Raw genomic sequence first — 21,728 nt, 5'->3', positions numbered from 1 at the left:
TATCACAGAACAATCCACCATCACTGAACGAAAAATCGTTGACCAATCAGATTCGCTGGGGCAGTTGTTCGTTTCCAGCGACATTCCTCGTTCATCCACATTGTTTGAAAGCCATCGTGCACTTTTTTTGTTAACGATCGGTCATTGGTCATTCATTTCCAACGATAATTATTGCACGTGTGTACGTAGCCTCACTAAGTGATTTTACAGTTGCAAAAAAATCATGATGATAACTTTACAAATCATAGCAAAAGAAAAAAAACTCCTAGCTGGAACAGTCTCACAATGAGATACAACTGTATACAGACTTTTATTATCTATTAATCATTCCCTGCTAATTAGCACTTGCAGCAGTGGCCACTTTCATGTCTAAAGTAGTCATTCCATACAGCAGGAATGCTGAAGGAAAAGAGAAGTAGTTTTGATTCAGTTGTTTACCATCAATCAGACTCAGCTTGGCAGGGAATGGATGACTATAAGCCTGCACAAGCTGAAAGGGGCAGGAAAACTAGCGAAGGCTGCATTCTTCCTATTTAAAGCTGCAACACTTCAAAAAAGGTCTTGTTTGCAGACTTTGTCTTGGAGCTGAGAGGAAACATACTGGTGGCTTAATGGTGCTCAAAAGACCCTAACTTTTTCACCCCCCATAAAGAAGAGTCACATGTCTAGTAATTAGACATGATGATTTTAATACAGAGAAGGAATTTTTTAATTATTACACTTTTAATAGGGCAATTTCTAGCTGTACAAGCTCAAGATGAAGAAAGTGGTAAGTTAAGCAGCTCTGCAGTTTTTAGTTTTTTGTGTGTTTGTAAGAAACATGGATAAAGCATCTGAAGTTTGTTTTATTGTTTTATTCTACAATAGATATTTGCTTTGTTAGAACTTTGTGAAGTTTGTAGCTTCATTTCTGCACTTGTGAGGTGTAAAAGAACACTTATGTGACCAGGTAGCATTTGTCACAGTAAAGGTTTTGACTGGTGAATACCTGGCAGGATGAAATAAAACTGATGGGTAGGGATGTGTAGGGCACAGAGTTACTTGCTGCACATTTCTGACTTCTTCTACATCCAGCAAGGGTGGAGTCCTTGCTATGTCTTCAGGCTTTTCTTTGTTGGGAAAGAATTCCCCCTGTCTCCTTGTTAATTATGCTTCTTATATACTTAGCCTGTAGTTCTCTTTTATGTAATTAAGCAAAAGTCATTGTAAATGTTTTTATCTACTTTTTTTTACTATAGCAGATTTATTTTTTTGTTTTAGTAATGTTCTCATTCTGCATTCCTGGAAAGGAGTTGTATTTGAGATGTGTTTTGTTTTTGTACTGTTTTATACTTATGTGCAAACTAGAAAAAGCAGAGAGGGAGTGAAGTTTGACTGTTCCCAGAAGCCCTGTTCTCCCTTAGAGATTTCCTTGTATTGCCTTCTCTTGGGATCTGCTTAAGATAACAAAGGCGCAGTAATGAAGCTTTTACTCATGTTTACACATTTGGTGTATTTAGCACATTCTGGGTTGCTAATTGATGTTAAAGTTTCTAAGCTGTACAGTTAAACAGTTAAAAGTGAATGAAATATATATATATATATATATTGCATTTATACATGAATGCTAGATAACTGTGTATGTGTGTGTGTGTGTATATATATATATATATATGTGTGTGTGTGTGTATAATTGCATTTATACACACACACACACACACACACACACACACATATATATATATATATATTTATTTATTTTATTTTTTTTATATAATTGCAATATACATATCTATATATAATTGCATTTATACATGAATGCTATATAAATGTAAATGTGATTGTACCATTTATATTGCCAATGGGAAGAATTTCAGTTTCATAGAAATAGATACATCATACAAAAGCATTGTTAAACTGTTTCCTTTTGTTTTAAACTTACAATAAACTCATAGAAATCAGATACATTGCAACTGTCCTTATCAGGCACAGGGATGCAGTTATGAAACTTTGAGAAGTGACACTTTACATTGACTACTTGGGGTATGCTATGCCCCCTCTGTCTGGGGTATCAGATAACTTTAACAGCTTTCTTTTCACAGTAAGACACATGATGGTGATCCAGCATAGGGATGTCTGGAGATTTCCTCAGTCTGTAACTTTCCCATGCATATCTTTTGCTCAGAGCTGAAATACCAGTTGGGGGATGTGCATTGTGTATGGTTACACCTACCAAAAAGACAACAGAACAGTAATGGTTACAACAGTTGGCTGCAGTGCCATGCCAGAGGTCATTAATTATAGCACATACTGTCAGGGAGACTTGTACCACCAATAGACTGTTTATTTCACATTTAGTATTGGAATCAAAGATATTTATCAACATATATCTCATTCACTAATAAAAATGAAAATGCCCAGTACATGGCAACTTTTAACATTTTATGTTACGTGCTCATTTTCCTGCCTGGACACCATATGTCTGCCATGACTCTCAGTACTGCAATTATGTGTGATGTAAGGATGCACAACAAAATGCAACTTCCAATACCTATTAGGAATTGAATATTGTTAATATAGTGGAAAGAAGAACCCCGTTTCTAGATTGCTACCTAAAATAGACTGCAGAGCTGAATCAGGCCAGGACTAAAGACTAATGAGCAAGATATTATTCTTTGAAGTTGCACTTTGGGTTACTAATGTTCTTGCAACACCTGCCTGAAGGCATCCTAAAGCAAATGACAGGTTCAACCTGAAGACGGGAATCCATAACTGTGTAAAACTGACTTTTTAATGATGTTTTTTATAAACCATTCCACATATGGGGAGACAATGGAGACCATGCACTTTATTGCTGTTGTAGCCGAGCACTGCAGTAGACCTCTAGCGGTGAATAACTATTCAATATGTTTTTTTTCTACTATTGTTGCAACAATCTACAAGTTATAATAAATAATATTATATACTTTTGTGGACTGTTTGTAGGACAGCATAGATGCACCTTAAATTGAATATGGTTGTATGGTCCTTATTCAAATTTTCTCCTAATGAAATGTTTATCAATCTTTAGAGCATAGACAATAAGTTAACTCACCATGAGGTCCCTGTTGACCTAGACTGCATAATACAATACTGTATGGTAATGAGTCATATTTTGGCTTTCATACCCTTGAAAAGTGGTTGAAAGGACTTTTTTTCTGCCACAAAAAAGAATATTTAAATCATTTAACACTTTAAAACATATGTATATACTCCAAACGTTTCATATTGCTGGTGCCTACTAAAAGCTTAATGCACAGATGATCCTAAATGTATGCAAAGGTAGAACATAATGATAACTTGATGATGAAAGAAGCTTTAATGTCATTTCAGCATATTTATTTCAAGTAGAAGATCTCCAAGCATAATACCCCTAGGATGGAACCACATTTCCTGGAACCAGCATATACTATTGCTTACTTAGTTGTTAGATTGATTGTTTTACTCTGGTTTATTATGAATATGTGAACAGGTTTATGTCATTTTCTTTTCAATGCCTAATATTCCAGTCTTTAGATTATATCTCCTATACCAATCAATATAAAATTGTTATGACTAATGAACTAATTTGCTTACTTCTTTTTGGATTAGGGGCCCATATATTTTAGATGATGCACTGTAGAAATGGACTTTCAAGCAACTCTAATGCAAAACAATAATTACTGGGTTTCCCAAGATATATCCTATTGCATCATAGGGGTCACACAAGGGTTGAATGTTTGAGCTATGAACGCTGGGGGAGGAGACACCACCAGGGCTGGCTTATCTCACATCAGCCATCCGAGAATGTTTTCAGACCAACCTACCTTAACTAGCTGGGGTAACCTGGGGTATGTATGGTACCTAAGCCCATATGTGAATGAAGTAGGTTGAGTAATGCCAATGCCCTCATGTATGGTTAGCATTCATTTTAAGATATGTTCACTTTCACTGATAATTATATGAAAGTTTTTGTGCATGCTAGTACAGGAAACAATTGGGTTGGAAGCTTCCTATTGGCTACTCTAACAGCAGCCTGATATTACAATATCCAAAACATGCAGTTAGGGTTATTGGCTTCCCCAAAATTGACCCTAGACTGTGTTAATGACATATGACTATGGTAAGGACATTAGATTGTTAGCTCCTTTGAGGGAAAGCTAGTGACATGACTATGGACTTTGTACAGCGCTGTGTAATATGTCAGGGCAATATATGTCCCATCGTAAAGATGGGTTTATACCATTTTAGGTAACCTACAAAGAAAAAAATCCTTTTAGATATTTGTACTATGGAATGGAACTGGGGTATATGCCCTGTCTCCTTACTTTGTTTGCTAAACATTCCTGGGTAAGGTGTACCAACAATCATAGCTGACAAGGAAGCAATTATGAAAGTAATGGACTATAGTGTAAGATGAATGTTGGGAAATGCAATACTATACTGCATTAATGTTAGACATTTTAGTAAAGGATTCTCAGAAGATAACAGAAGCTAAGTAAATAAATCTGAAACACTTTTTGTACTATGCATTATAGAGATTTTTCTTCACTTTCTGTCCCAAAGACACAACTGGTAGTGAGAAATCACTTGAAAAACCTTTCACCGGAAATGGTGTCTCCATTGGTAGATTCCCCCACTATTCTCATTCAGGTCATAGTTGTTACATCTTTGGAATTCTTGGTTATTTTCTGTCCTTGTGACAAATGTCAGAAAAAAAAGAAAAGAGAGCAATAAAAAAAGCAACACCTCTCCAATCAAAAACCAACAAAAACTTTCAAATGTAGATATAGTGTAACTATCCCATTTGACACAAGGTGATAAAAGTCAAACATTATATATAATTTGTTTAGACAGATATAATTGTTTACAGGTTTTTACCATTTACTAAAGAATATTGTTGATATTCTTAATGAATTTGCCTGATATTTCTGTTGCATTAATACTTAATAAGTAACAAACAACAATGAATGTATGGAGACATTGTGTAAAACAGGATAATTCACAGTAAATTATCTGCTGCCTAACTGTAGTCTATATATCCTTTACAGGGTTAAAAGTTTTCCTGCAAATGGGGATTGTTGTAACATGCAGACTGGCCAGGGGTTACAAACTTTACATGCAATCAATAAAAATGTTGGCTTCCTGTCCAATGACGTAATGGATTTATGAATGTTCTAGCAGCAAAGCTGGATTACGGCTTTCTTGGAAAGGACTATTCATTACACAAAAGAAAGACACTGGTATATATATATATATATATATATATATATATATATATATATATATATTTTTTTTTTTTTTTATATATATTGCATTGAATCATAGGATTTGGAGGTTCATTTAGCATCTTTACAATGACTTGGTTATTCTTCCATTTTATTACTGTTTGGTAGAAACAATGCTGGATTTAAAATAAATGGATTCAGGCATTTCTGCTTTTTATTGCTACCCATGCCCCCACTGAAAAGGTTTCTATTTACTCTCCTTCCCTGTTACCAAGACCTAAAATGTGTATATGGTCTTCTATAGACCGGCAAGCAGTCATAAAACACCTACAAAGAGTATAAATTATTTCTGACTGCTGTCTGCCACACCATTTCCCCTCACTTCATGTCTGGGTGATACTTTGCGTGTGACAGAATGTCACTGGAACAGGAGATGGGAGAAAGTTTGACTTTAACACTTTTTAAACTTTTTGCTTTGCAATTTTCAGCTGTTTAGCTATCATGCAAGACTTTGTATTTAGTTGGTAGCACCACCCAGACTGAGTGCATTATCTTGGACTATGTCCACCCATATGAGTTCATTTACAGGCACCCTGGCAGCTGTGAGCTCATTAAAGTGTGGGGAACTATATGCTAATAATTTCCAGCCAAGCCCTACTTCCAATAAGAAACAGATTAGCAGGCCTTTTTACAGCTGGATTAGCCAAGATGAAGTATATGTACTAAGTAAGAAAATAAATATGAATTGTTGAGATAACATAGGTGCAACTGTCACGATGAATGCATTTTGTGTATTAAAGTCATGTCATTAAGTGCTTCTGAACATAAAACAAGGAGATCTGAGCATAACTGGAAATAAAATTTTTAATGAAGATTTGAAGAATTTGTGCTAAGTGATGACTTCATCAAAATGTATCTCTTGTGCTATTCAGCCAAACTAAACCTACCTATATAAGTAAAAGAAACTGAATAACAATGATATGACACCTACCCTATATATAGTAAAAGTTTGACTATTGGCCAATTAAGTTAGGCTTTCTTTTATTTGTACCTAAAATGTTCACATAATATCATATAATAGCTGAAGATTAACTTACTTGGGTATCCCAGCACTTTGACAGTACACGAGTAGTGTGTTGTAAATGTTTGTTCCAGTACTATGCATCTAAAGGCAAATTAATATCTAAATGTTAAAGTTAATGGACTTTGAAATTTAAAGCACTACTACTGCTTGGACTTTTTTAGATTGAGATAGTGTGCCTGATTTATCAAAGCTCTCCAAGGCTAGAGAGGATACACTTTCATCAGTGAAGCTGGTTGATCCAGCAAACCTGGAATGGATCTGGTCCAGGATACTTGTTCCTATAGAGATACTTGTTCAGTAGACCTGTTCTTGTAATGTCAAAGACTAAGAAACTGCATCTTGAATATTACAAGATCAAATCTTGTTGAAAATGACTAACTACAGCTATCTACTCACCAGTGATATTCTAGCTATAGACATAGTCTGGTGGGTAAATCAGGTTCTGTATTTGTTTAGGTTTTGGATGTGCCAACGGTAATGTAGTTCGTTTTTGCTTAGTGTTCCTGTCTACCACATTTTTTGCTTTCTCTGTAGTAAAAAATGAAAACCCAAAAGGGAGAGCAAGAACCTCCCCAAATGGCCACTGCAGGTACAAGGACCTTATATTGTCCTTGAGGGGTATAATAAATATCCAGGGGGGTATTTCTCTAGCATGTACAAAACAAAAAATCAGGCCAAAGCTCTTGTTTACCACATGGCTTGGAACATGCTTCTTTTGCAACTCCTAATGCAATGCATGTTTAAATCTATATAGCATTCTTCTCATCAAAGAAGCACCAGTTTTGTATATTTTCTTTTATGGGAAGTAAAAAGCATTCATAAAAGAATTCATTTCACTGTGATGGGAACATTTTGAAAGCATCTGGTAAATATTGAGCTTTTTCTCATTATCCTTTAACTATAAAAGACTACAAGAGTATACAGATAACATATCTGAATTATGTGTTGCTTGTGGTAAAGCAATATAATTATATCATTTAAAAGACTTGTTTGTGAAAATTGTGGCAAAAAATAAAATAAAACATCCATTGCTTCAAAAGGTAAAGATGTTTTGTTTTTTTCTTGGCAACTCCTCCATTTTTGCTAATCAGTACTTGTGTTATAGTAGGCTAAATGTTTCTTCTTTTCCATCCTTAAAGCTAAGTGAGCTGCCAGGAAGCCAGGAGCTCCTTACATAATGTTAGGATATGAGTGGCATGCTTACACATTATCACAAAGCTGCCTCCTGGTTTATCTTTCTCCAGCTCTGTGCCTTCCTCATTATACAATCTCTGCTCCTGCTATGGCCATTCAGCCCTTGTGGCCCTTCAAAGCCTTCTTTACCAAAAATAAATCCTATTTGTTTTATATTTCAGTAGATCCTCAATTTTTTTTTAATTTCAGTTCTGCAGAAAAAAAATTCTGCATAATAATTTATTATTATGTAGGGTAAGTACTGCACCTTCATGGCCAAATCAGTTTGTTGCTCCTTTGTTAATCCTTTTTGAAACACCTGACCTGTGTACTTTTTTCCATTTTCTTGTGTTTGTGGGTTTTTTTTATAGCATATATAGCTTTGGAGAATTACTTGTTCTAGTCCCATTAAGTGCTGTATATATTCTTGAGCGGAAGAATGCATTGATACAGTGACCAGAGCACTGTGTAGAGTTGCAGAATGTTCACTATGTTCACTATGATAATATTAATCTATTGCCTAAGTATTACTGAGCCAGAAGACTAGTAAGCAATATGTATGTGTTTGCGCACACGCATGTGTACATTTGTTAAACATCTGTTTTTCTGATGCTTCCCTTCTACATGCTTGTATTCAAAGAACACCAGATACTACATGTAAAAGCCAGACCTGGAATTCATTATAAAAGTTCTGCTAAATTCATGACTTTAGCTTCCAATCCTTCCCTAAAACAAAAAATAACCCATCCATATGTGTCTGATTATCCTTTTTTAACATGGGTCTCATGCTTAAGATCAAATACTTCATTGACTTTGATCTGTGTATCAGAGTTGGTTACCCTTTTTACAGGAAAGATGTTGCCAACTTTGAAGATAATAATGGGCATTGTTAGCAATGTATGTGCTAAATCCTGATCCAGCAATAAATTATCTGTAAATCATTAAAATGATTTAGGAGAAGTCGGACAATTTTACACCTATTAAGTCAGCTGGCATGGAGGGTGGAACAATGCCAAGGGATGTGTCTTGTAATGAGTAAATATTAACCTAGCACACAAGGGTATGTATGACACTTTCATAGTGTGTCATTCCGGGTTTATTCTTCATGATAGTCTTTCATTTATAAATAAACTGGGAAGGTCTGGAACTACTGTTATTTTTTTTAAGTTGCCAAAGTCAGTGTTGAGGAAAATTTCCCCTCACTTACTGGCCAATACTCTCAACTTCCTTAGATGAGAATGAGTAGCACAACAAATATGGATAAAGAACATATCCTTGCAACACCTACAGTCATACAGACACATAACCTGAAATAACAAGAAATACCATAAAAATAATGGTAGAAGCCCCAATTTACACCACTACGTTTGCTTTTTATTGGCTTTTTAGAAAAAAGAATGCAATGATTTATGACACTTTTAGTAGTTGAATGGTGCATTTTAAAGAAGGGTCTGTATATCAGACTAAAAAGAGGTAAAACAGAGGAAGGAATAGAGAAAACATGTTCCAAATGAAGACCAGGTCCTTCAAATGAGGAACAGTTCAAGTGTTGATGTTAAATAAAAATGGAAGGTGGGGTAAATGCTTTTTAAAGTAAAACCAGACACAGTTTGAAAGGATAACAAAGCCTACATTTCCCAGAGAAAATTTAGTTTCACGCTCTCCTAATTAACCTGCATAGGCCTAGAGGAGGAGGATCTTAAGATTCAATTGACCAATCTTCTTCTTTAGCAATAATAACATAACATTTGCTTTAAAAAAGGTTACACTTGTAAACTTTTTTAACTTTTTAAGAATTACTGTAGCTCTTTCAATATAGTATTATGTTGATATTTGAGCATAAATCCACTTTACCTCCAAGATGCCTTCTGATTGTTGTAAGTATAGAGAAGGAAGGACAGTGTTATAAGTATATAAATATATGTTCTTAAACAACATTGTTTATGTCTTTGATACTCAGGAAGTTAGAACGTTATGATATAATTAGGTAGAAAATTCCTTACTTTGTCAATAGCAGAAATGCAAACCAAAAGCTCAAGTGCACAAATTTCACCAACTGAGTCTTGGAGAGATAGAGGAAATTATCTTTATCTAAAAGCAACAAATTATTTGATCCTGTATAAATTACACTTTGTATGTATATAACATATCATTGCAAAAGAGAAGCAAAATTGAAAATGTATTTTCCCAAAAAAAGAAGCAAATTTAAAGTTTATTTTCCCAAAAATTTAGGAAAGTTCCAAATACCTCCAAGATGTTTTGCCATTTTGAAAAATGTATTTGTAGTCAATAGGGAAGGTGAAGTTAAGATGATTTGTAAGGGTGCAGTAAGCTTTAAATGGCTAAGCTTTAAATCTGCCATTATCCTGGAACTTCTTATGCCAAAATCCCTTAGTAGTCTCAATAAATAAAATGCACCTAAGCATCTCAATGTGTTAAAGTTCTATTTAAATAAATTTTACTCACAAAATTGATTTACTACAACAGTGGTCCTCAAAGCTTTTGGAGCTCGCGGACCACTAAATGCATGGACTCTGGACTGCGCATGCACGGGTAGCCGTGTGTCACTCAAAGGGTAAGAAACTTACCCCAGATTGACGTCATGATGCTCACTCTCCCATCGCAGGTCCAGAGACACAATCTGCCCTCCGGTCTGAGCCTGCGATGCATACTAGAGACGGGGTTCGTAGCCCTGCCCGGTGCGCCAGCCATTCATGCATACAGTCAGTGAAGCAAATGTCCGTATTAATTCAAAGAGAAGTGTCTTCTTGTAATTTACTGTAGCTTAAAGTTAGGAGTTACAGTAATATCATTTAGTGACTAACTTAAAACGAACCTCCCACCAACATGGAAGTTCCATTTACACTCTTTTGGCCTCTCACCAGATCACCTGCTCCTAAAAAGTAAAAAAATATTCTGAAAAGAATATGATACTTTACTTACCACTGTCTTGCTCACATAGCACTTAAGCAAGGATGATGCCAATCAACATCCTTCCAGAAATACCCCATGTAGATTGCAAAGCAGCCTAAATTTCATGAGAGTATACTCTTGTAATGATATTGCTTCTCACAAGATTATGCCTGCCTGCTCTGAGTTTTACTAAAATATACCTGGAAGGACAATGATCTAAGTGATGGGGTGGAGGTATCTCTAATATTTTACTTTTAGGCATATTGGAGAATAGACCCACAGAGTGTATGGGACTTTACATTTTAGTGTAAGGTCAGCTTTAAAATATTGAAGACTCAAATTTCCAAACACATTAGATCTTTTTTTTTTGAGAATCTTCAAATTTTTTAAAGCTTTGAATAACTTTAAGGTGCCCTAAAATGTCTGAACGGTGTGACTTCACTTCTTTTTACTTTCATTGATCGCTACCATGATACAAGACACCTCCGTAATTTACTGTATAAAACTCAAGACTGTAATTGGTGTTCTGCTGTTGAAGTGTTTGCATTTAAGGTTGAAAGGCAATATAAATAAACCTAGTACTGGTACAGTTCAGAAGTCACATAAATGTTAGAACTAAGGTTTTGCTCAAAACTGTAAATGGCACAATTAGGATTTACGACTCAGAACAGAATTGTATATTTCTTTAGACAGGAAAGTTGGTGCTATGAATTTTGTTGCCATGTTCTGCTTGTCTTTTTTTATGACAAAATGCTGTATCCAAGTTTAGTTACCTACTAAGGGGAAACAGAAATTATCTAATTAGGTCCAATAACATTGAGCTGCTAATGGTGTTGGAAATGTTCACAGAGCAAAGTTAATGTTTGCATAGCATAGTGAAAAAGTGATGCTATGTTTAATTTATCCAATAATGTGCAATAGGAACCTACTATTTTAAATTTCCCAGTACAGGACTGATCATAGCTTCACATTATTAACTAAACTAACTGAACATTCACTTTACTAGGTACAAATTACTTGTTTAGTATAGCCTATCCAATGTATTTACGTGACTCTAATTCTATTCAAATCCAAGTTATGTTTTTCCTATGGAATGTATCCCACCAGTAATTTTTCTTTCAGCAAGAACTGACCTTCCAAAAAATTCAAAAAGCATTACATTATCTCCATGTGGATAGTAGTGGGAAGCACTCTGACCCTTTCAGACATTCAGAATGGTTTGTGAGGATCGTATGGTCTAATAGAATCCCAGACAAATAAAAACGCAGGCCGGAAATGGTTTTGTATAACACTGCCTTTAGAGTTTGCTTGTGTATACACTTTCATAAATGAAGTTGGGTGATCCAGCAAACCTGGAATAGATCCAGTATTGAAAACTTTGCTAACAAATAGCAAATGACTTTAAAGAAATGCATTCCAGGTTTGCTGGATTACCCAAGTTCACTGATGAAAGTGTATCCTCTCCAGCCTTGGAAGGCTTTAAAATCATATTTTATATTCCTGCTTAAACGTTGTTACGTAGTGGCACTAAATTGTGCCAAACCTAGTAGCCTAAATGTTTACCCTCTTTTTAAACTTTGAGATTTTACCTGGCATAGTGCCCATTAACAGTTTTCTAGTTGGTGGTGTAATAGAAAGTTATATTAAAGTTGTATGATGGTAAATGTAATGTAATTATGACATGGTTCCAAACTTCCAAAATTCAGCACAGCTTTTAGCTGCATTTTACATTTTTCTTTTCAAAAATAGGTGTAATTTCCTCCGCCCCAGGTTTTATAATTTAATCACATTAGAAGCAATCATTGGTAGGTGTCAAGTGGCCAAAGTCTTAACACAGGTAAAGAAAATACAAGTAATTTAAAATAAGTTCAAATAAGAATTTTGTGATTTTGTTCTAGAATGTATGCAGTAATAAAAGTATTGTGTGCTAGTAACAGTGAGTTGTAATGGTATACAGTATAAAACCTCCATACATCTTTCAGGAGGTCAAGGACCACTTTTTTAATGGAAACATTTTTCCAATTGCATAATATAATAAAAGACAAATTCCAGATGTATTGAAAGCTGCTTGTCTTGGAATATTCTCATGTTACATGCAGAGCATGCTGGGCAAACATCAAATGGAACTAAAAAAGTAGAAGACAACAGTATTTGAACTAGTTATGAGTAAGGAACATGGAAAGTAAGCATAATGGAAATTCAGAGGCGGCCAACAAAGTCGTTTTCCAATGGTTTTTAAAATGAAAAATGCTATTTGGATAGTTTTATATCCTTAGCAGGACAAAGCTTCTTTGTGTGGTAACAGCTTTCTATTCCAATCTTCTGAGTATTATCCCACACTTGTGAATATAAGCTAATGTTTGTAATTATTTATGATTTACATTCTTGCATAATAATGTTCTACATCTCATCTCAGTTAAGAGGTATGGATTCAAGTTTCTATTTCCCGTGTTACTGCCACAAGGTAGATAAAAATTCAGAATAAAACATGCAATTGTTCCTTGTAAAAAGTGAAAATCTATGGCTAAAAAGAATACCAACTCCAGCCTTCCAAGCCTACCTTCCAAGCTAGTGCTCTATTTGGCAGAGAAGACCCGACTGGAAGAACCCCCAGTTTACAAGGAAAAAATATTTGGATTAGGAATATCTAAATATATCTTTCAATAACTAAAGCTAAATATATTAGTTGTTAAAACAGCCATTGTGTAAATATTAACCAAATTTTACCAAAATGTTACTCAAACTACTAATAAGTGACATGACAATGGACCTTGTGAAGCTCTGTGTAATATGTTAGCACTATAAAAATACTAGATAATGATAATAAACAAATGCAACAAAAGATTTAGCTTAAGAGAAGCGTTGTCCTTATTAAATAAATTCAGATTTAATGTGTTATTCTACATGTTGTACTTTTTTGGTTGTGCATCCCTAAAACTAACTTTTTAGAAGTAAGGCACAGTTTAGAAATTGTAGCTCATTTGCTGTATTATAAAGAAAATCTATTTTACAGCTCTATTATTTTGTTTTCTATTTGAAGCTGTGTGTCTGAGGATGGTTTATTATTTCTGGGAACCTTGTGTAATTCTGTGAATATTTCCAAGGAGGAAATGTATTTTGCATGTGTGCCAGTGATAGACATTGCAGACACAATGAGAATAGCCTCGAAGTAATGGTAAAGTGGTGGCCTTTACCTTGATTATTACTGTTGTCCTATATATCTTATTTTTGCAGGTGTTGGATGGAGAGAATTGTTTTATTTCCTCTTGATTCTTTAATAGATAGCAGCTTTTACCTGTAGTTAAGCATCAGATAAATCCACAGTTTATATCTGCTGTCAATATATATATATATATATATATATATATATATATATATATATATAGTGAAAGACTATAAAGGGTGGTCTTAAGTTTTCACAGATGGCTGTGTGTTTCCATGGATGTCTTCAACCTCCAGCATTGTCATTCTAATAAATGATTTGTCTTTTACATACTATCCACTGAGTGAATTGTAGAGCCAACTTGTAAATCATAAAGATATGAGAAAAATATTAATTTACCTTACAAATGACCCCCAGACCCTTCTTTTTCATCAGTAACCATGATTCCCAAGATGTTACCAGCAAAACATTCAATCTTTCAAAGCACATACACCCTAATACAGGCTCCTGGGCTTGGAACCACCATAACCACCATAACAAATAAAGGCAGTCCCATACTTGGAAAAATGATTGACAGACTGTTGTATTTTGTGATGTAGTTCCCCGTCATCACCTTATATGTACTTGCACCATACAGGGCTCAGGTTGGTTGCAATAATTCCATTATTTATACAATGTTTTGTTTTTGTTTTTTTTAAGAGAATCTGTAAATATTAACATGTGTAATATAATAAATTTCTACTCTGTTATAGTACTGCTAGCTTGAAGGATATTCAATTATTTACCTGAATTTTCTTCTGTTGAGAGCAAAATTGTATGACTGTAAGGTTGTCTTTTGCTTGATCTGTGATAACAGACACTCTCAGAGTAACATGAAAGAAAACTAAAGGCTGGAATTGCCAGTTTTACCCTCCTCCAACACACTGAAATGTCAGATATAAGCCTTGGAGCAAGAGACAGGTCAAACTTAAAAGGGCTGACACCAAAATGACATTTCCCTCCCTGATGGAAAGAGAATACAATAGCCTAAATCTGAAATGTAAACCTACACTAATATACAAGTCTAAGGCTGGGTGCACACGTGCAATTGTTCACGTTCAATATACGGCTCAGGGCCGATATCGGACAAGAATCTGTCGTGTGTACGGTGCTCGTTGTTCATCGTCCGAAACACCGTCTTGGCGGATCCATGGGCGATAGAGGACGAACGATCGTAATGAAAGTTAGGGGGGGAGAGAGCAACAGGGCGCTGCTCTGTCGCTCCCCCCCTCCCCTCTTTATAGAGCAGAATGGTGCTGTATGTACAGGACCCGTTCATGCATTGTGCAGTCGTTAGTGGTTGGAAAGGATTGTGAAAGATCGTTTCCAATTATAATTATTGCACATGTGTACATAGCCTAAGAATGGAGATTCAGCTTTGTACAAATTTCCTTACCTGAATAGTTCCAGTTTATGTTCTCTATAAGGGACAGGGTGGCATTTAACGTGGATCCTCATTCAATGTTTATAGGATCTGCAAAGTAGGTGAAGCAGGCTTTAGAGGAATATCGAATCTTTTGAGGATTAGTTAACTATAAAGGAAGCTATTTAAAATGTTTGTATCTTGCTACAATTGTCATTAAAAAAAAAATCAAGGTACCTTTTAGATGCCAGAATATTTCGGCTCTTCGGAGTTAGTCTCCTTAGTACAGACAGAGACCTGACATGGGTTTTAACTCTAAATCTCTATCCAAAAAAAATAGGCTTTAAATACATTTTATTCTTCAGTTTTACAAGAACAAAATGCCTAAAAAAGCCACAATTGTAAATATTTCGTAGGCCATTTATTCTAAACCACTGCCATGAAAGATGGCCTGCTGTGTCTTACCTTTCCTTTCCTGCATGCGTATTTCAACATTTTGGGTCATTTATATTCATCTAACAGCAGCAGGAAGCCATTATCCCACCATAAAATTCCATTCCAATGAGGCTATAATTGATTCATGGGATTTTTGTTCTCCTGAAACAGAACATATGTGCCAAACATTAGAGGAACTCAGCAGGTATTGTTTTACCATTCTATATGTCACCAGAAAGTTTGTGGTCAGTCTTGCTTTACAATTGGATGGAAAGTATTACCATATGATTTTAGTCTGCAAGTCAGGGCTTGAAAAGCAATCAGAAGTATTATAATGACTCACCAATCTCAGATGGTTAGAGGAGTCAAACTGAGAGCTTACTAATCAAATGACAATACTACTGATGTACTCCATAGAAAACATCTTGTGGTTTGACATGCCCAGAGACTACAATAAGCATACATGGATTTATACCATGTGCTTTTCTTTTAGATGAACTTACTTGCAGAGCTATTTGGTAAACCTATTAAAATTCAATTTCAGCAGATTGTAGTCAACTTTTGATACCAGTACAGGTCAAGTTAGTGGTTAATTATACACAATATTTGTAGCATTTTTGTGTCTACAGATGTTAATTACCGGTAGGTAAATTAATTCTTAGGTATCAATATTAAAAAGATATCTTAAAACATCACATCACATCATGGCCTTTGTTATCTTTATCATTGCAGTAGTTTCACATTCATATATGGCTTAAAATTAAACTTTTGTAAAGTAACTTTTAAATGTAGCAAATAATTGGATTCACATTAGGTCATTAAGGTTTTTCACAAATAGCAAGCATATCCCAGGTAGGTTTTTTGTAGTTCATAAAAGATTGGCTGGGTATTCTGATAACAGTGACAAATAAATGCAGCTAAGACATCTATGGACTATAGGCTCAATTATACATTTTTGTGGGGTTTCTAGCTTTAAACATATTTTAAGAGCAGCAATACATAGCAACCAATCTGAACCATCTCATACTTGTTTGATTTCAGCAGAGTGAATTGTAATTCATTGCTACAGCTTAAAATTGTCAAGGATAAGATCTATCTATTGAAGCATGTATGTAAAACAAAGTGTAAAATTTTTATTATTATTATTATAAACAGTATTTATATAGTGCCAACATATTATGCAGTACTGTACATAGGGATATATCTTTGTAAGAAAGAACCCACAACAAACCTTTCTTGTAACATCAGAGGACTCGGCCAGTTTAGTTTACTTTTTCATCATCATAAAATATAATGGGAAAAAGAGACCAAACCAATAATGTAATTCCTCTGACTTTCATATTTTTAATGTCTTTGAACTTTACAGTCATAATTCATTTACTTCTATGAACACATCTGCATGGTAGCCATGTGTTTACTATTTGATCCATCCCTTAGCACCAGCCCCAGGCCATATCCTTGTGTTGGACTAAAATATCGTACTTTAAGTTATGGAGATATGAAGTTGCAATTCATTTGCATACTTGTAATTAATTGCAGCTAAAGAAAAGGACAAAGTAACAGACTTTAGAATATTAGGTACTTCAAACACCATTATAATTATGTAAACATAGTTCCTGAAAACGCTTTATAATTTGAAAAATTAAGAATAACTAATAACTATGTGGCACAAGTTATAAACAATATGTCACCACCAAAGCAGAACAGCAGGAGTATTACCTTAGAAACCTTAAACAACAATTTGAGGATCAAATTAATTCTGGGCTATTATTATTTCTTGTAAAATCCAGTTGCTTGTAAAGCAAATAAATATGGTGGCTCAGAGCTTAGCACTCTGGCCTTTGCAGTGCTAGGTCCCAAGTTTGAATCACGGCCAGGGCACTAGCTGCATGGAGTTTGCAAGTTCTACCTCTGCTTACGTGGTTTTCCTCCCACATTCCAAAAACATGAAGTTAGCTTAATTGGCCCCCAAAATTGACCTTAGACTGTATTAAAGGCATATGACTAGTATAGGGACGTTAGATTGAGGGACAGCTAGTGACATAACTATGGACTTTGTACAGCGCTGTGTAATATGTTGGTGCTATACTGTAAAATAAGCACAGGGATCAACTTAAGAGTTCTATACTGCTGTTTGCATACAATTTTCCAGAGATTATAAAAACATTGTATAAAAAGTGTTTCTCATTCAAGCAGCTTTTCCAAAATGTTTTCCATTAAGATGTACCCAAAGAATCTTGGCTACGTATAGGTCAATAAAACATGGATGAACATTATTCCAGTCTACAGACAGGAAGTGGCAAAATCTGAGGGATTGGATCTCAAAGTCTAGAAAACAGGGAAAGGAGGTGCGGCAAAACCCACACTTGTGAGGACCGTGAGTATGGAGAGCGTGAGTAAGGAGAGCTCTGGTTTGGGCCTAGTAAAGTCAGAGACATGTTTTCCCATCCTGCGTCAGGTGTACCGCAGAATCTTTTCTGGTCCATTTCTAATAGGAGATACAAGCTTCTTTCTGCCACCTGAGCATGTCAGTCCCAAAGGTGTTTGAGTAAGGAGAGCGTGAGTAAGGCAAGCTCTGGTTTGGGCCTAGTAAAGTCAGAGACATGTTTTCCCATCCTGCGTCTTGTGCCTGCAGATCTGTGGGAAGCATGTACCGCAGAATCTTTTCTGCTCCATTTATAATAGGGGATAAGAGATTCTTTCTGCCACCTGGGCATGTCAGTCCCAAAGGTGTTTGGCAGCCTGGGATCTCCCCAAGAGCTTTAGAGATACATCTTCATGGCACCCTGTACAGGCCATGTCCCCCTTTAAATATTTTTACTAAATTTCTAGATCTCTAGAACATAAGGAAAAAGTTTTTTTCAAATGTCTAGACAGGATATAGTTGAATTCTTTTTCCACAGCACACAAACTTGGCAGATATCAAACACTGGTTCCTGTAGGACTCAATAACTGAAACATTGTAAAAATTACATTAAGACAAATCCAATTTGAGTGATCAGTTAAAAAGTTTGCACATTTTTTGTGCTGGAATTAAAAATCTTTTCCCTTACCTGCTCTTTTGAGACCTTTTCTTTTGGTTAGTGACCATACGGTTCTGGTATTTACCACCCTAACTACTCTCCATGACATGGACAAGTGTACATTTCCTTTTATTTATTGTATTTTCTTTATGTAAACTAGGCAAATTGAAATGACTTTAATTACCCCGAATACTTTTGTACAGTGAAATTCCCCAGCGAGAGGCTGCCATTATATTAGATTTTTGTAGAAAAGAATAATCTGAAATCTCAATAAATTCTACATTCGGTGTATTGGATGCCGATTCTGCTACTCCAGTCATTGTCATTTTTACAAGCTCCTTTGACACTAACGGATACAATAGTGAATTTAGGGGTTGTTGAATGTAATCACTGGGCACATGAGTGGCAATTGGCTATACAGGAAAACAAAGATCTAAGTCTGTAAGTCTGTGCCATTCAAATTGTGTAGGAATAAAAAGTCTTTTTTTGAAGGAAGCTATAAAGTAGACAAGGAATTCTGCATAGTTCTACTTAGTTTATTATAATTCTACTAGTTTAGGAGTTTCTTCAGGCAGGGTTGCAAATATATCTTTTAAGAGGAATGCTGAATATGTTTTTGGGGTGGAGAATTAGGACTTTGTTTTGTGGTGTGTTATGTATGAATGTGGCACAGCAGGGGAGTACAAGAATACAATGTCCTTGTGAGGTACTAGGGCTACAAGTGACAAAAAACAAAAGGGGTGCCATAAAAATTTAGTATGGTAGCATGCAACTCTCAGCATGTTATACATGTTTTTTCCATATATAATCTCAGTTACCCCAGAGATTCTTGTGAAAAAAGTATTGATATTTTATAAAATCTGGGTAGAAGTGCATTAAACAGGAACGAAAACTAACCCGTCCTTCCTTAGTTATTATTTTTCTGTTGGCAAAGATGATGCATTTTAACATTAAATGACATATAGTCTGAGATCTCCTTTTATATTATTATCCACATGTACCCAAAGCATTACTATAATTATGCTATGCTATGTACTAATGATATAGGCCCTAAACCATTCTATTGCCTTCACATGCCTTTTCCAGATGGTTGTTTTTTATTTCTGGTCTAACCACAAGTAAAGGTTTGCAGCTATTATAGGAAACTCTTTATTATACACAAGTAAAATGAGTACTTTGAAAGATGCTGTAGTTGTTTGAGCAAGAGGACAGGAGACGTGGCATTTGATTTGTCATGTACATAATTACAATGGTCCTGGAATATTTTTAGGGTATATGACTTGCATCATACAATTGTCACCCACCAGGTATTATGCCAACTTCAGACACAACGGAATGTCAGGACACACATTGCTTTTTACTTTTTCACAGATGTCATTGATGATTCTCTACCTCCATGACTAACTCTGCCCTTTTTATTGGTGGCTGACAATGCTTTGCTGTCCAGACCAGCTGGACCGTATGCCCATAAAAAGCACAACTGTGCAGGGCTGCAGTAAGGGCCAAAAGGCAACATGCGGCCCTTAGTTTGGATCCCAGGGCTTTAAACTGGGTACACATGTGCAATGGTTCTCGTCGGATAATCGGCTCAGGGCTGATATCGGATGAAAATCTTGCATGTGTACACGGCTCGTAGTCCATTGTCCGACCATCCTGGTGGATCAACGGGCAATGGACGACGATTGTAATGGAAGTGAAGAGGGACAGAGCGCAGTGGGGTGCAGATCCTTCTCCCCCTTCCCCCTCCATAGAGCAGAACGGTGATCTATGTACAGCAATTTTTCATGCATCGTACAGTTGTTAGTTGTTAGAAAAGATTGTGGCACTGCCAAATACATTTATTGCTGCCACTGGTGTGAGAAGTGGTTATTGTTGTCCATGATCTGATGAAGTGTTCTTTTTCAGCAAATTGTTTGGTATTGACTTTTACTTACCTAAAAGAGAAACTTTAAAGAGAAACTGTTCCTGATTGGCTTAATAACCTGCATGTTATACATTTTCGCTATGCTTACCATTTGTGTTTGCTGGCTAATTTGCTCTACAAAATTTCTCTAGAGCATGCTGGTAAATATGTTCATTTCCACTGCTAAGTGTCCCATTCTTGGTTTAAATCCTGTGTACCCAGCTATCTTATTGTTGTCACTCATGTGATGATGTATTCTAATCTAGGGCATGAGCTAGCTTGCTCCAGAGTACAGCCTCTGCACTTTCAATTCACACCTCCACCTATTCCACTGACAGCTGTCTAAGAGAAAATGTCTTCACTTTGAATAGTTTTCCTCTTACTTCTTGTGTAAAAAGAAGTGAAAGGAACTCTCCCTAATTTATTTTTTTTCTTTCATATACAAAAATAATCCAGGCAGGGATTTTATCTATTCCGCACTCTATCCACATAGAATCAAAAGAGCTTTGACTTTAGATACACTTTAAAATTGAAGTTTATTTTACTTATATTTTGCCTTTCCTGGTTTCTCTTATCCCCTCCAATATGCTTATAAAAATATTTTAATTATTTCATTTCATAATACCTTATGACCCAATAACATTACCCCTAGGTTTGTGCTTCTGGTAAAAGGGGCAACAGGGTATTCTACATTTCTTCATGAAAACAGAAGGCAGTGTTAGAGCCAACGTGTGATCCAGAGCCTCTAGGATTGGATGAAATGAAATGTAATGAATAAAATGAGTGGGCAAGGGATTGTAAGGCTGGGGAGGAAAGGATTTATAACTACCCATCATAGCATCGCTACAGTATATTAATTGTCTGATCTGATATTTTCATCGACTTTATTCATGCCTTTTGACTTGTTTTCTTCACTCTGGCTTGTGACATTAGCTAAATTGCAAAATTTAAATCCAGTTTTTCAATCATTGATTATATATGGAGATCTAGAGATATCTATAAAGAGAGAGACATTTCTGAGGAAGGAAACCCTGGCAGCCTTGTATAACTTTCCTAATAAAGATGTATGTAAGTTGCCTTTAAGCCTCTCTAAAGCACAATATATTCTGTAGATAATCATGTTAAATCCATTAATACATAATAAGTTATATTCAAAAAAGATATTGCAGAGATTTTGGACTAAAATTGCACTCCCGTAGTAAGGGAAAGTTGTTTATCATCTGAATGTGTCAATGCTACTTTTTCATTGGGTGCGAGATGATGCCACTGTAAATGTGTCAATTGTGTGTTTTAAATGTTCCCTTAAGTATCACCCAAAGGCAAGTGATAAAAGAAGACCTGGAATATAACACTTTAATAATATAACCATTGCAGCCTTTGTTTTTCTTCTTCTGTCTGAAATATGAG

General features: G+C 35.5%; 1 protein-coding gene across 1 annotated transcript in view; it reads left to right on the top strand.

Annotated features, from left to right (window-relative positions):
- Nucleotides 1-556: 556 nt before the first annotated feature.
- The window catches only part of COL5A2 (collagen type V alpha 2 chain), a 100,345-nt gene continuing 79,173 nt past the window's right edge, over nucleotides 557-21,728 (top strand). The window contains exon 1 of the mRNA XM_072418799.1: nucleotides 557-769. Coding sequence (XP_072274900.1) covers nucleotides 679-769 — 91 coding nt within the window. The 5' untranslated portion in view covers nucleotides 557-678. The remainder of the gene's footprint in view (nucleotides 770-21,728) is intronic.

The sequence above is a fragment of the Pyxicephalus adspersus genome, chromosome 7 (genome assembly GCF_032062135.1).
Source record: "Pyxicephalus adspersus chromosome 7, UCB_Pads_2.0, whole genome shotgun sequence".
NCBI lineage: Eukaryota > Metazoa > Chordata > Amphibia > Anura > Pyxicephalidae > Pyxicephalus > Pyxicephalus adspersus.
Note: the sequence above shows the minus strand (reverse complement) of the source record. Positions and strands in the feature narration are given on the sequence as shown.